The sequence below is a fragment of the Eucyclogobius newberryi genome, unplaced genomic scaffold (assembly GCF_026437365.1).
Source record: "Eucyclogobius newberryi isolate DKJ021-1_F unplaced genomic scaffold, fEucNew1.0.hap1 SCAF_4, whole genome shotgun sequence".
NCBI lineage: Eukaryota > Metazoa > Chordata > Actinopteri > Gobiiformes > Gobiidae > Eucyclogobius > Eucyclogobius newberryi.
This window is the reverse complement of record NW_027316056.1, coordinates 3,219,807-3,237,070: the sequence shown is the minus strand read 5'-3', so window position 1 is coordinate 3,237,070 and position 17,264 is coordinate 3,219,807. Positions and strand designations below refer to the sequence as shown.

Here is a 17,264-nt window from a genome sequence, read left to right as displayed (position 1 = left end):
ATGATTTATTCATTAAACAAAAATACAGTTAATAATTGTCCATACAGAAGTTTCTCTCGCTTTAAGCTCCACAACCCTCCAGACGTTTGCCTGTATGTTATTGTGCAAATGAGCCCTGAAAATGCCTCCTTTATGGTTCTCCTCTGGACTCCTCTCTCCATGCATCTCCACATCATTAGTTGGCTAATTGTATGTCCAAGTCTAAATGCGTTTAAAATGCATTGTCGCAGCAGTTGTCAGAACAGTGTTTGTCGTGCAGCTTTGGGGCGACCAAGGGAAGAGCTGAAACTTATGTCTCCTTATTGGTCCTTGTCTGCTCAGTAAGTTTGTGTTCACACGACGCCACAACGTTAAAAGAGCAATCGTTTCACATTGAGCTGGAGGGCAGGTGAGATTATATGGGTTTGTCCTGATTTATGGATAATATCTCTGTTATTACTGAGACTTAACATGTGGCTGTGAGTGTTTTGCCTTCCACTCCCTTTCTTAACCAATATGTTTCGAAATGTATGGAAGAAATGATCAACCTTTATTGATACATTTTGTTGTTGATTGTCAAAATGCAGATGTTTTGATGTGTAATTCTTGGTTCTATTAACATGAATCAAACATTGGTTAAAAGGCAAGGCAAAATTATTTATAAAGAACAATTCATGCACAAGCATGAAGCAAGTGCTTCACAAAAGACACATTTATAATAGATTACATCATGCAAGACATTAAAAGAAAAATACAATGAATAGTAAAAGTTAATTCAACATAATATAATTTCCTGTAAATGCTGAGGTGACAGTAATGTTTTTTAAAGCAAAGTTGGGGGGCATCACAACATCCTAGCACAGCTAATCATGTGTCTGAAGTGACGTGACACTCGGTGCTACTGCCATCTTGAGGTGCATACTCACTGTGGGCCCTACCAACAAAAACATAACAAAAAAAAATCAAAGGATTTCTCTTTTGTAACATCATAATGATCAGGTTTGTCCAGAAATGTATGACTGTGGTCAGGAGAGACCAGTGGACTTACAGAAATCACTCCAGACTGAGCTGTTTGTTTCAGATAGTTAGCAGCGGGCTAATGCTAGTTTACATAACTCCAGATGAACGATTCATCCACCTCGATTAATCATCAGATCTCTCCTTCACTGTGGAACTCCTCAAGGTTTCTACTTTTTCCGTGACGTTTTGTAGGACAGGGGACTTAAAGACATTTGTCTAAGGACATGGGATAATGGGACATTACTAAATTCCTATGAACATTGTTTGATCTGTTCTCATTGTTGCCCTTCGAGGCAACTGCTGTTGTGATTTTGGGCATTACAAAATAAATTGAGGTCAATAGTTTTGCGTGGCTAGGCTACTAAATGTTAGCCTGATTGCAGTTTTAACAAGCCTAATTTCCAGCTGTCCGGGTGTTATATTTTTGGATCAAGCACAAAGTCCGTGCTCTTGACAGCTTGAGGGCTTGTCCGTTGCAGAGGGCTTGTGGACCAGGAAGAAAATGTCCACAAAACTCTACTTTTAAGTGTCAGCGACTCGATCAGGATCAAAACCCAGAACTTCACACCTTTTCGAAATGGCAGTGACGTCAAATAAGTCACGTGACGGAAACTCATGAATAGTTTAAAGGTGCCATAACATGCTTTTTTTCACGTTTCGTAGTCTATCCTAAGTGTATAATTGATAATAATAAGGGTTGTGCAACACCCTTAACATAATAGTTAAAAAATATCACCCAGACCTTGGACCCCCTCACCAACACGGAAATGCAGACGGCTTGGTTTGATATTCGCCCCCACCCTTGCGAAGAGCGATCTGGCTCCCCCGCCCAACCCGTGACGTAGTCTCAGAGCGCGCGTGCCCCGCCCAACCCGTGACGTAGTCTCAGAGCGCGTGTGTGCCCCGCCCACCCGTGACGTAGCCCCACAGCTGTCTGCTCCGCGCTGCGCCGCTCCTGCCGCGCGAATGAGTGAGAAACGATAGAACTTCAGATCAACACTACTTTGAGCCTAAATAAATCTGGTGTTTATTCTACAGCGTGCGCAGAACAGATATATATATATATATATATATATATCTGTTCTGCGCACGCTGTAGAATAAACACCTTTAAAATTGAGCTGGAGGGCAGTTAAGAGTGGTAGAGCTCACTGTTTAACTATCAGAGTATAGATTTTCTGACCTGGTTTATGGTTTGTATCTCTTTAATTACTGGGCCTGTCAACATGAAACAAAAACTGGCACAAAGTTCAAAATCTTCTCTGTTCATCAATGGATCAATGGAAAGGACTTTACAATTTATTTGCAATTAATATGACAAGTTTGTGGATTTCTATTTTGGAGGCCCCGCCCACTATCTAAACAGTAATTTCACAAAAGTTGAACCTGATGATTTAGTTTAAAGCCAAGAAACAAAATGTCAATGATGTTTTGCAATATGCTGTAAATCCAATCGCAATGGCATTTACTTCAAAACCCTTTCCATTATGTTCAGCCCAAATGAACGCAACCACAGCGCAACTTTCCATCTCTGACTTAGTGACAAAAAGCATGTTCTTTTTCATTTGAACATCTCATATTACTCGTCGCGCTCTTCTCTATTTGCCGGATTGTTTATTAGTGCTTTGCCTTGCTGCTTTTTATTGCATTTCCTGTGATCAGGACATTCATTTGCGACACGTCTGCACTGTAGATAAACAACCTGAAATGTGAAAAGTGGAAAATATAATGATGAAGTAGTCACTGTGGATGACTTAAGTGCATTTCTGTCTATGCTCCACATTCTTTTTAGGTTGAGAATTGAAAGTTTGTCCAAGTATTATGAGATCTTCTTTTGAAATAACATTAACTCTGCATTACCCAACCTATTTTTTTCTATTTGTAAAATCAAAACTTTGTAGGAAAAAACAGACCACTACAGGCTGTCTTCATCAAATTATAAAAGAAAGAGCCGTGCGAGTGCTAATAGACACTTTGGGATAAGAGATTATTGGCTGTGCATGAGGGATCCATCCTGCATCATTTTTCCATCTGAAAAAAAGCTGTTTGGCCCAAAAAAATCCACGCATGTAAATAGTAAGGGTTTGTGAGAGCTACAAACAACTTGCATAAATGGCATTGTTTGAAAATCATGCAGCCCAAGTCAATTTGCTACTTTTTCTTCTCCTAATGATTAACATACATAACACAAACTGCATATAACATTGTGCTGTGTCGAGAGCACTACAATGGACATACAATGCTTTGCTGATTAACTAGTGCAATTTGTGATACATTTAGTCTATATTGAAATGCCACATAAAAACGTGGACTAAACCACGGCAAGAAAAGGACCGAACCGAGTCGACATCTGGACTAAACTGTGATTAAACCAGCGTCAAAGCACGGCGTGTCTGAACGCAGTGTACAATGTATCACATACTGTAACTGGACATTGTGGATGAAGTGTTTGAATTAAGCGTTCAAGGACACAACAATATCTATATTTTTATCCAAAATATAATAAGATTGCATTGTTTCTTACACCACATCATTTCTTTGTATGCCCAAGGGTTATCCAGGGTCAGAAGCCTTCGATTGACTGTTCTGTGGACGTTAAAATACAGCAGCTTGCATCTCTGTAGCATTTAGCACAACGTTACTGCTAGCATTATTGGATATTTATACACATTTGTGCTGCTGGCCCACTTAATTCTTCTCCATTTATTTTTCATATCTGTATTTGGTAAAGTATAACTCCTAAAGTCTGAAAATGTGTTTGCTCTTGTTCTTGTAGTTGCTGAACAGACATTGCAGCTCTTCTACGTTGAAATGAATGAGTGCTTACCGCTCACAGGTTATCTACGTGCATATTCCAACCGGGAAGTGTGTCTTTAGATTATATTGTAAAGTAACAAGAAAGTAAATATATAGCAAAACATCACATTTTTCATCTGAAATTAACTGTTTTTTGAAAGTAAAATTAATCAGCTAAACATAGTCAAAAATCACATTCTGTAGCTGTATAAAACGGACTCACACTGTGAAAAAAGTATTGGACAATATATTGTTCAGGCCCTAAAGTTACAACCTTTTATTTTTGCTTGAGTAAAGCTATATATTTCATGGCTACACCTCCAGCTGCTTTAAAACCATAAATATTGACTTCTAGTTCTTACTTTTGTGGGAGACTGTATGTTTTCTGTCTGTTTTCTTTAATCAGAGTTGAAAACACATCGAATGCCACTCACGAACACGCACTTATCTTTTTGAATCGTGGACAGTATAACATATATAAAACGCTTACACGTCCACATTATGCACATACAGAATGCATTTTTCAGCTTTACATATGCTGCGTCTTTATGCATCCCCCACCCCGCGGTGCTGTCCTCTATCTGTCACCCAATCCATCACTCCTGGCTCTCCCTCGCCCCTCGCTCTCCCTCTTGGGCTTTCAACACCTTGTCGCATAGTCGCAGGTGTAATTTGGGGATTTTCTTACGTCTATATCCGTACGCTCTTCGTAGGTGCGATTTCGTATCTGGGAGGGACAGCGAAGCCTCCCTCGCAATCTGTGTTTATCCCACCGAGACTTAGCAAGCGCATATGTCTTTGTTAGCAGCTCGGCTCCTATTAGAACACGACATTTATGCATCGCGTCAACGCAAATCAGGAGCAGTCACTTCCTCTTGGCCGTTGTGTTATGTAAATCTGTCAGTTAGGCTTGTCAAAACACACGGGCATTCTTGTCACTGTCGAGGAAGCTAATTCGAATTTGTTTTTTTGCGTAAACTTTCGGGATACGTCATCATCTAGTCGGATATTTTTATGCATTTGACAAGACCTAGCTGCGTGTTTGTTGTACATTAAAGTGGCCATGATGTCATATTCATATTTATTTATAGATGAAAGCATTTGGACCAGTGCTTGTTTTGTCAGCGGGTCCTTGAGCTGCAGAGTGCGTTATCAAAATGTACGACAGGAAAAATGCATTATTTATAAGCGCTGTATTTACACGTAGAGGTATGTTATATTGTATATCAAGATCCAGCATTAACCTTCAGTGCAGCACAATCTGTACACCTTCATACACCGGGCCTGAGTGGTAAAAGCTTCTGTGACCAGAGTATTTTATTTTGTTTTAGACCGTTTTATCTGCCAATATGTCATAAAAATAAACATATATTCCAAAGTTTTGTGCGTTAAGCGTTTAATAAATTCCATTGTACAAACAAGCTCAACCTATTCCCATCAAACTAAAAAAAAAGATGTATACACAGTGCAACATTAACAGACTTTTGGTCGGTTTGTTTCCATGTGGAAACAATAATATCTGCAGCATCACCAGGGACATAAATATCAGTCCTTAAAGCAGCATCTGCACACGGCAAGATTTTCACAGATCGTACAAAAGGATTAGTTATTATCTGATTCCAAGCCTGATTATTAAAAACGTAATCAAATAAATTGAGCAAAATCGGAATTTTTACACGAGTGTTTAGTGAGGTCAAGTTTTCTCAAATACAAAGGAGTTATATGTTCATCTACTGTGCCTATAAATCTGACTTTATCCATATTTCAGATTTGAATGTCCCAAATATGTGCAATTGTGGCAATTTTTGCACAAAATACTTTACATAAAATGCATTTATATTTGAAAACAATATACATGATGAAAAATGTATTTGTAGTTGTTGAGCGTCTGCGTGATGTCACGCAGGCACTATATGTTCTTGTATTTTTGAGTGATGTCATAATTTTTATTATTATATTTTCCATTTAGCCAGTTTCAACTCTTCAACGCTTCTACCGATTTCAACAAGTTATACCTCATTATGATCGCTTTCACAGTGTGCTATTACTTTTGACATTTGAACAACTTGTACTTTTAGCAGTATTTTCAAAAGTATTAGTACTCCATTTAGCCAGTTTCAACTCCTTAACGCTTTAACCAATGTCAATAAGTTATATTGATGTGCAATTACTGTCGTGATCACATGCAATGGTATTTATGTATTTATTTATTTATTTGTCTATGGGAGTTTTTATTTATTTATAGGAGATCTTCTACTGAAAGTGTTTTTCAGACTTCCTATAAGTGATCTGTTCTTCTGGATCTACCTCTGTATCTACCTGCGTTGCACCAATGAAATTTCCCCATGTGGGACAATAAAGGAATATCTTATCTTATCTTATCTTATACAGTGATCCCTCGTCTATCGCGGGGGTTACGTTCCAAGAAGAACCCGCGGGAGTCGAAATCCGAGAAGTAGAAACCTTTATTTTTTTACAGTTATTATACAATGAAATACTCCATAAAACATTGAAAGCAAGGAACAAAACCTTTTTACAGGCCCAAGCATTTGTTTAACAAATAAAAGTACTGTATAAACTGTACTCTCATCGCTCTCTCCCGGAGCTCCCGCATGCGCTCTCACCGGCCTCTCCCGGAGCTCACGTGCGCGCTCTCACCGGCCTCGCAAACTTCAATTTGGCAAGCGTAGTAATAGTAATAGTTTTTAATCACTGGTTGTGTATAATTGAGTGTCTGCGTGATGTCACGCAGACACTCTAGTGTTTTTTATTATTATTATTATATTTTTCCAGTTTTTTCCTGACCTTCGGCGCGTTTCAACTCCTTAACACTTTCACCGATTTCAACAAGTTATACCTCTTCATGATCGTTTTCACTGTCTCATTATTGCTATTACTTTTGACATTTGTACTACTTGTACTTTTTGCAGTATTTGCAAAAGTATCAGTATTTAACCCTTTCCAGTCCAAACCTTCGGCGCGTTTCAACTCCTTAACACTTTCACCGATTTCAACAAGTTATACCTCATCACGATCGCTTTCACAGTCTTACGTGTACTATTACTTCTGACATTTGTACTTTTTGCAGTATTTACAAAAGTACTTTATCCCATTGTAATGAATGTGGCATTGAACACAATTAATTTTTTCAACAAATATTCACCCTTCCACACTTCCAAACACTTTCAACACATTCAGAATTCAACACATTAGTATTTACACACATGTAGTACTTTTACACATATGTAGTACTTTTACACACATGCAGTACTTTTACACAAAAAAGTACTTTTCCCACAAATTCAGCAATTTTACACAAACTACTGTACACCATTTCACACTTCAACAAATTAATACTTACACACGTAGTACTCTTACACACATGCAGTACTTTTACACAAAAAATACTTTTACACAATAAGTACTATAACACAAAAAAGTACTTTTACACAAAAAAGTACTTTTACACAAAAAAGTACTTTTACACAAATTCGGCAATTTTACACAATTAAACTTCTTCAAACAACTTCACACTTCAACAAATCAGTACTTACACACATGTTGTACTATTACACACTTTTTTGCAAATTTTCTAGTTGTCTTTGAAAGTGCCGTCAAGACTAAATCAAACAAATTCTAGCTAAATCATTTTATTAGTGCATAAACAAATACTGGAACTGAAGACCTTTCTGAATATCAGCACTGTTTTATTTTGATTAAAAAAGAACAATTAAAAGAGCTTCTTCTTTTCCACATCAGAATAATACATAAAAGATGCAGCGATTCCCTTAGAACTCTGCTAAAACAGTGATATCTCGGCTGATAATTAATGTTACGATTTTATAGCCTTGGGCAACGACGAGGAGAACAACTCCTACTAATGTGTTGTATTATATAAAGTGAGGATTTTAATTTGAATACTAAATCTTTTGCAACTCTTAATACAGAGGAAGGCCATGTTGGGAGAAAAAAGGCATTATCAACACTATAAACTGCTTTTGGAGTCTTTGGCTTTGTTATTTTAGGGAGAAATGTGAATGCTTAAATTCATTTATTAGGTTATAAACACAGAGAAGCCTTCTGATTGTTACTTTTTTGCACTGCTTTAAGTTATAAAGGACAAAACACAACTCCAGAAAATGTGTGATGCAACAACATGATCAAATTCAGTGCATGATACAGACCATTAAGTTTGAAGGGACAAATGCAGTCGCTACATTTAGGAACAATCATTTATTTTCAACTCATGTGGATGAATGTTTGTTGAAATACAGAAATATTGATGTTTGGTGTCGTGAATGAAAGACCTCGAGGCCACAATCTGGCCAATTATGAATTAAAAATAAATTATCTTCAACAATTAAGCGACACAATTAAAACTCTCATTACATTGCAATTTTTCTGCTCATTAATTGAAAATGTGCTGCAAAATTAAAGATTATCATCACACTGTACTTAACACAGTGGATTAAGGATTCGCCCTGGTATTTCAATAAAAGCTTTTGCCAATATTTACCACATTTCTGGTGCTTTTAATTTGTCTGTATGTGTAAGTATGTGGCCATTATTCCACTTGTTGAGTGTCTGTGACACTAATCACGCAGACACTATATGTTCTACAATTTGTTATATTTTCCATGATTTTCCATTTAGCCAGTTTCAAATCCTTAACGCTTTAACCGATTTCAACAAGTTATACCTCATTATGATCGCTTTCATAGTAGTACGTGTGCTATTACTTCTGACATTTGAACAACTTATACTTTTAGCAGAATTTTCAAAAGTATTAGTACTTTTTCCCCATTTAAATGAATTTGGGCATTATGAGTGTCTGCGGAATTCTTTAGACTTTATTCTTTAGGCTTTATTCTTTAGAATTTTGTGACGGAGCCAGTCGAGCGAGAGAGAGAGAGAGGGAGAGGGGGAGAGGGAGGGAGAGAGAGAGAGGGAGGGAGTGAGAGAGAGGGAGGGAGAGAGGGAGGGGGAAGAGAGGGAGAGACGCAGACACTAGTTTTCTCGTTTTAAACATGCTCTTGTACTTATACTTTGGCGTCTCATGTTTTATAACTTGAATGAACGCAATATGACGTCAGAAATGCTCAGAAGATGATTTATGGAGTTTAAAACAGCACAGGAGACTTCTGGATCCCAACCTTTAACATCACGAACCTGGGAAATTTGAACCTGAGTGTTTTTTGAAGCTCAGAGGAACTCGTAAACAGGATTAATGAAACAATCATGACAAGCTAAATACAGTTGCAGGTCTGTTTTTGATGAGGGAACATGGTTATAATATGGTTTAAAGTTCAGAAGAAGTACACTTTGCATAAGTTGTGTCCTTGAAGAAGTAAGGTTTGAGGAAAACAGAAAAAATTTGCTAAATGTTATGTGCAGTGCATATCTCGCCCCATTCTCGTGTCCCATTCTCATGTCTAAAATAGATTCAAGTAAGAGACATACAATCGTTCAATCGTTGCTCAAGACGCTCACCTCCTTCACGTCCTTGGACATTAGAGTAACTATGGTGACCTACAACTATAAAGGCGAGTAGATGATTTGAATTTCTCCATGTTTCTCAGTGGAGATCTGTGCTGCAGTCCTGAGTGTTGTTGTGCAGTTCAGCCGTGACACTGAAGATCTACTTCCTCGTTCATGTACAGTGTGTGCTTGATGGACGTGTGATGCTCTTCTGTAGTGTTAGAGACTTTCCTCAAGCCTAGATCTGTGTGACAGAAGAGAGAGGGGAGATGGGAGGAGATGGGGGAGGAGAAGGGGGAGGAAGAGAGACAGAGAGAGAAACAAAACAAGTGAAAAGAGGGAGAGGAAGAGGCAGAAGGAAAGACAGGGAAAGAGATGGAGAGAGGAAGAGAGACAAAATACTAGATTAAATATAGATTAAATTAAAATATCTGTTAGTTGAAAGTGCTTCTGACAGTTTGGACAACTCATTGAACTAATGAAAAATGCAGTTAAGATCAATATATTTAGAATTTTGCCAATTTTTTTTAAAATAAATTGTCACAGAATAGCACATTTTTAATTTCACTTTCTGTTTGTAATATAATATATGAGAGCGACTTTATTTTGTTTATGTTTAGAACTTTTTCAAAAACGTTGTTTCTTTGTCTAAATTATGCAGATTCTCTACAAATTTGTCAACGTTTTCTCCCCAAATACCTGCTCGACTGGTGTAAAACTATAATTTATATCTACAACAAGTATAAATACACCAAATAAAGTCAAAATTTGAAAACCGTAAAAACTTGTCGTCAGCTCATGTCCTTCAAAAAGGTCAGATTTTGTTTCGATAATCAACTTTTTTCCTGTTCAAAATCCTGCCGTTTGAATTAGATGATTTGACAAGAGAGAAAGCAGAATCAAGTGAAAACCAGATGGCAAAAAGTAGATTCCAACTGAAAATTATATAATTTCTCACCGAACGCTGACTTGATCTTATGATAAATCGCTGTGTATCCACTGCATTGAGCCAACAGATTTAGCAAACCAAAGAGCGTGCATTAACAACAGCTGGCCCTCGCTTCAACAACAAAAATGCATAATGTGTCGAACATTATTCAAACTTAATACATAAAGAGACCAAAAAACATAGATAAGTTAAGTAAATGCAGCAAAAGTAGTTTCCTGTTTACTCCAGCTTTAGCCACGTTGAATTACTAAACATCCTTTTTGTAAACGGCTAATATCTGTCTTATAATTAAAAAGTATAACACAGGTACATTTGATTTATTATAAAAACGTGGCTTTAGTATGACTTGAATCTTCTGATCTGGTCCGAGTAAAACGCCAGTCTCGCTTTTGCCCCAAACACAAGAGTTTTTTGTTCCTGATGACTGACAGGTAACGCCGGCTGTGGCATTTATCATGAAGGTCACCTCATCAGAGCGGCCTCTTCTCCACATCTGAGCCATTCAAACCCATTCAGACTCCGAGTGTGAGACGCGATGGAGACGCCTGTCCAAAACGCCTCATCGTCTGTCGTCTGCGGCGGACAATTGAGACGCTTTCGTAACGGAACTGTGGACATTTACATAGGCGCAGGTCGTCCGACGCTTGATCCATGGATCCATAAACACAGTGATGATTGAGGAAGAGGCAGTGATTGATCATTATCTTTTCAAAATGGTTGATTTTATGATTGGAGTGGGAAAGGAAGTTGAAGAGTTTTGCACGGCAATGACAGGCCATATTTTTATTTTTTTACATTGACAAAAATTTGATTATAAAAAATTAGATCTGATTTTGGCGTGTTTACATACACACAAGAAACCTGATAATTAAAGTCATGAAAATTAGTGGACATTTTGAGTAACTTTTGTAATTGTAAAATAAAACTTTCAAAATAACCCTTGTTAGTCATTTTTTTGTAATTTTTTTGTCTTATTGTCTTTTTTTATTTTTTTGTGTGCATGATTTTCCTTGTAAAAACCTGCACGGATGTGAACAACAATCAATCAGATGTAGCTGTTTAATTATTTATTTAAATAATTTAATAACTCTTAATGATCAGATTTCTGTTGTGAACATAAACATAACCTGTGTTTGTGATTACAAGGACACTGTGCGCGCGCTATTAGGACAAATTAACTGAGCTTTTGTCCTTCTAGTCTGCTAATTAATGCTCACTTTAATTAGCTGCACCGTCAAACACACACACACACACACAACACACAACACAGTCAGAGCTAAACCCACTGCACAGATGCACACAAACACAAACTCTGGTGCTATCTTCATTGGCCTCGCTTTCAACACAGCAGGAGCACCCATTGCCGCCTCCAAAGCTCCTCTCCTTCTCTAAGGCTTGTTTCCACTTTGGAGCATGTCGGTTCAAAAGTGTCTCCGCTCTCTGAAGTGAACTGCACTGGCCTGTTTGAGGGGCTGCGAAGGAGCTAAACACCAGAGCGAGATGATTGCACATGAAAGAGACACAGAGTTGCCGGCAAAACGCACATATAAACAGGAAAATAATCATTACTGATCAGCGCTTGAGCCGACGTGCTTAGCAAAACGAAGCTAGCACGCGTTAGCATCAGCTGTTTCCTGTTTATCGACGCACGAAGCACTGGCGTCAAGAGTAAACATCTAATATTTTCAGTGCCTAATGCATCTAAAATGATCCAAACGCAGTGCATTTCATGGAAGTTGAAACAATGTGTAGAGGAACAGAGAAGTGAAATAAATAAAAATTAAAAAATGCTGACGATAAACCGGAAGTAGTTTCATGATTACTCTAGTTCAACCACAGCGCAATAAACTTATCATTTTATGTTGTGACTTCAGTTGCCTCTTTAAGTATCAACCTTTTTCATTTTAAATTGTATACATTTGTTTTTCATGACTATCGAACAAAATGGCGATGACAACAAACCACATGACCAGTCGAAACGTGGCTTCACTCCTTTTCCATCTCCCTCTTTTATTCTCTTTCTCTATTGTGTTGTTCATCTCTCAATTTCCTTTCTCTCTCTGTTCTCTGTGTTTGTCCCTCCACCTTTCTCCTCATGTCCCATTCCCACTCTCACATTCTTTTTCTCTCCCTCTATGATTCCCTGCTCTCTCGCTCTCTCTCTCTCTCTCTTTTCCCCTCTATTTCCCTCGATTTTCAATATATTTATCTTTTCTTCTTTTAATTTCTTCCTCTCTCCCCAATTTCTTTCTCTTTTCCCTTTTCTCCTCTCTCTTTACCCCTCTCACTTTATCTATCATTCCCCTCCTCCTCTCTCCATCTTATTCTCTCTTTCCCTCCAATTTCTCTCTCCACTCTATTCTATTGTTGTCTCTTTTCCCTCTCCTCCTCCTTCTTTTCTCTCCATATCTCCCCTTCTCCCACTTTCCTTCCCCATTATTTCCTTTATGTCTCTTCTTACCCCGACTCGCTTCTCTCTCCTTTCTCCTCTGTCTCTCCCTCCCTCTCCCCCCTCCTTCTTCACTCCGCTCACGTTCGCCCACATACATATACATGTCACTGGGTTTGCATGGAGCCCGGCCCGCGCAGCATGTGGCACCCCCTGCTGGCCCGGCCTCTGTTGATCAATCAGCACCTTCTAATGGAACAGAGATGAAAGAACATGCGCGAGAGAAAGAGGGATGCGAGACGAGAGTGAGAGAGAGAGAGAATGAAGGAGATCCACTGTTTCGGGAGCTTGGAGGCCAATAGCTAAATTTCACGCTGCGATAAAAGAAGAGTTAACCAGAGCATCTTCACAGCTGAAAGGTCTTCTTTTTAAGGGCAGATATGCAGTGTAGTACTGCGCAAACTTCAGAGCAGAGCTTGAAGGATGTCGCGTCCTTATCTGTGACATCCATGACCAATGTCGGCGCTTTAAAATGCTCTGTTATCGGCATGTTCCACATTTGTGTAACAGAGGTAGAATGAAGTAAAACATAACACGCCGGATCAAAATGTGGCTGGTTTTAAGTCTGCATAACAAAAAAAACTACACAAATACTATTTTATCTCCTATAAATTGTCTTTGAGCATTGCAAAAGGTATCATTTGTGGTAAAGTGTAAGATACTTTACCAAAACTCAAACGCTCAGGTGGGGTTAACATTTCTGTAAATATTTGTCAGGTAAACCCTAAAAGTCAGGATTTTGCCTTCAAGTGGCTTTCATAATCTCCTATTAAAAAAACAAATCATGTAAAATATAGTCGTATGTCTTTAAATCAGGCTTTGATATCACTGACATTTATGATTGTATTTTTTATTTGACAAAACCGCTTTGATTTTTCATATTTTGTGATATTCTAAAGTTAAAAATTTCCATTCCTGAATTTAGAATGTATTATTTTACAAACTTTCAAAACCATCTACAAGCAGAATTGTAATCTGTTCTTACACAAAAGAAAAAATAGAGAGTTTTTGTCCAGTGGGTTGTATTGGACAGGACAGTGTAGCATGAAATGGGGATGAAAGAGGGAGGGACATGCAGAAAATTGTCGGAACTGGATTTGAACTCTAGAACCTGGAATGTTCCACTGTATGGTATTAAACGTATGTATCTTCATGTTGACAATAAGTCATTTTTATCTTGAGTTGAGGGTATTTGACTGTCAAGAAAATCAAATCCCAGTGGAATGTCCCTTAAGGGATCATCTCAAAATGGGTTGAAGCTGAAAAGACTTAATATTTTTTGTCTTTGGGGGGGGGGGGGGGGGGGGTTCTCACTCTCCCATTTTGAGATGATCCCTAAGAGGAAATATTGTCCATCCATCCATTTTCTACCGCTTGTTCCCTTTCGGGGTCGCGGGTGACTGGAGCCTATCCCAGTGACTTCGGGCTTTAGGCGGGGTACTCGTCGCAGGAAAATATTTTGTTGCACTAAAATAAGATAAAGAAAAGACTTTCACTTGACATATTACAATCAATGAAAACTACCAGTCCATTAAAATTCAAATAGACAACTCTGTCTATCTGCCAACATCATACTCCTTTATTTTCTCAGTGCAGTAGTAAAACCTGGTGATGACCCACTGGGGTTTGGCCTGTTGCATTGTGGGAACAGCTCTCTGAAGGCTCAGTGGGGTGCATTTTGGATCACAGGGAATACATTAGCATAGCATTGAGGTTTGGACTCACAATATCAAGCCTTCCTCTGCGGCACTTCTGTCGACTGGATCAGAGCTCGACCAAAACTTCAGCATCAGTGACACATTATTCTCAATCTTCTTCAGCTTTTAACTATCAAACGTTATAATTTATCATGACATATCTTGTGTTGTGCTTTCATTTGCCTATATTTAAAGTGCACATGACATTACATTTCACTATTGAACATGACTATATTTTAGATTTTCCGTAAATTGTACTTAATTTTCATTTATAATTGTACTTCCTGGTTGATCATGAGCAGCAGATGTGACATAAGTAGAGGCACAGTAACTCCCTAACTGTTACCTAGCAGCCATTTTGTAAACACGGGCTGAAAGCCATTCAAATTTCACAAAAGTTATTCATTTATTGTTTAAACTGTCAGAAAAATGTGTCAGTTGCCTTTAAAGTGTCCCTGTATTTTCGATAGCACGTCGCGTATTGATGACATCACAGAGGGGTTCCGTAGAACTCAACTCTACTTCCTGCAGTTTTCAACTTTTTAATTTTAATCTTTTTTTTTCACAAACTACAATTTGACTGATGTAAAACTATAATAAATATTCACCACAGGTTCCATCCTATAGAAAAACTGGAGAACCTGTCATATACACTTTAATTTGCTTATCCAATAGGAATGAAAAATTCTATTGGAAAATCGGTGAAAATCTGTCAAAAAATGTTGAGGAGTATTTGTCGAAGAAAAATTATTCAATTGGATTGACACGCCAACCAATCAGAAGACAGCAGTTAACTGTACAACTCCTCACTCAATTTCAATGAAATATTGCATAACGCTCTGCCGATTCCACAATACCATGTAATGAAGATGGCTCCTGACCCACTTTTTGGCTTGAAAGTGCACCAACACGACAGAATGTAAAGCTCACTCGCAGATGGATAAACGAGTTGATAAAAACTTAGAAGCAGCTTTCCAAGATGGCGGTAGTGTGTTAATAATTCAGCTCACCACAGGGGGTCGTGCTTTGATGTCTCACTTTGAAGAATCAGAACAGCCCTGTCTTTTCCCTCTGGTTTGACTCTGTACAATCAGCTAAACACTAATGTAATCTCTCCGATGCCGGTTCATTTTGCTCGGCGGAACGGGTCGCTCAGCTTGATCGTGGATGCAAATGTCGTCGAGTTTGTGCGAAAGATGCGTCTCTAAAGACTTTTATATTCTGATCAAAGATGTTCCCCCAGGACTCAACACAAACAAAGCAAAGTGATGAGACGTTTGTACAAATCACTAGTATGTAAAATTAACTTCCTGCAGTTTTGTCTGTCATGATAACACATTAAGAAGTGAAATATATCACAATAAACTATACAGTTTCAAATACTTTAGGCCAGTGGTTTCCAAAATGGGGGTCGCGAAACATGAGTTGGGGGTCGCGAGATAATTTCAAGATGTCATTTCAAAATTATTTTAAACGACATCTTGAAATTATCTCGCTGTAAAAAATATTATTACAGTGTATTAATAATTAAGTCATTTTTTTTTTATTTAAAACTGTTTTTTTTTAGGTGAAATTGGGTCAGCTGACAGATATACATAGCATACAGATAAACCTAATTTAAATTATTTTTAATACATTTTAAGGGATTACAACTTCATTATTACACAATTTAATTTTACTGTGGTGGTCCCGAGTCGGTTGGATGGTTATTTTAGAGGTCCCGGCCTGAAAAGTTTGGGAACCCCTGCCTGAGATTACTACTACACAATCATTCTAATAAATCATTTTTTCTAAATATATAATAATGAATAAAACCACAAATAAACAGAAAAATGGAACACGTGAGTAATTTAAGCCATTATTCATTGAAAGATAAGCTGATTGTAAAAACAGCACTTTGAGACTAAATCAGATCAAACTCACGAGACAAAAGCTGAGAGCGGATTGACTGAAAAATCCATTCAAAAGTTGCGCACACATTCAAATAATCATGAAAACTAGTGATGAGTGTGTTTCAAAATCGGATAATGTCACTTTAGGAATCAAAGTTTTGTTGCATCGGTGTGAAAAAGGACAGCAAAAATAAAATTAAAAATAAACATATTTTGCAATATTTTGTCCTTCACCTTCGATTTATTCACTGAATTCACTGTAATAGTTTTGTCCTTAATTCTGATTTCTCTCCGCTTCCACAGGAATCTTGTACAAAGGCAACGGTGAAAATGTGTTCGTGTCCCAGCAGCCACCTGTGATCAGCAGCATCATGGGTAAGTCCACTCTATTAAAGAATAAGACCGATCGACTAATTGTGACTCATTGACTATGAAAAATAAAGGCATGGTCGTATGGTAATACTCACAATCGTTATCTGAACGGCATAGACTCTAAAACTAATATGAAAATACCTTTTTATAATAAAGACAGTTTTAAAGACAGTGAAATAGAATAAACACCTTCTGATTTTCTATCTTGAAGCCTTCAGTCATTGTATTTCAAACTTTATTTAATTTGAAAAAGTCAATAAATGCAGCCTTATTGAAGAAACTGTCCACTATTGTTTTACTATTTTGTTTGTTTTCAAGACATTAATTTAGACCATTTTGTTTATTACGTATAGTCAAAAGGATCTAAGTCTAAATCAATAAAAAGTATTTTTTTATATATTCTGTGTATTGACATTTCTAAGTTGTGGTCTGGTATGACAAATGCTTTAAGGTGCATGATGTAACTTCTGTTGGAGGTTAACCTGGATACCATTCATTAGCAGTAAAAAAGTAATAACAGTAGTTGACCCTCGATCGGAAAAGTTACACGTTTAAGGTAATTACAAAAATTAGGCCACGGCTTTGAATCAAATATTACATAAAATTTCTGGAATGCCATTTCAAACCCCGCTG

The 17,264-nt window shown here is 37.6% G+C and overlaps 1 protein-coding gene across 9 annotated transcripts in view; it reads left to right on the top strand.

Annotated features, from left to right (window-relative positions):
• The window catches only part of LOC140377613 (teneurin-3), a 470,016-nt gene that overhangs the window by 382,304 nt on the left and 70,448 nt on the right, over nucleotides 1–17,264 (top strand). For all 9 annotated transcript variants that reach the window (XM_072463087.1, XM_072463086.1, XM_072463085.1 and 6 more), the window contains one exon: nucleotides 16,563–16,634. In XM_072463087.1, coding sequence (XP_072319188.1) covers nucleotides 16,563–16,634 — 72 coding nt within the window. The remainder of the gene's footprint in view (nucleotides 1–16,562; nucleotides 16,635–17,264) is intronic.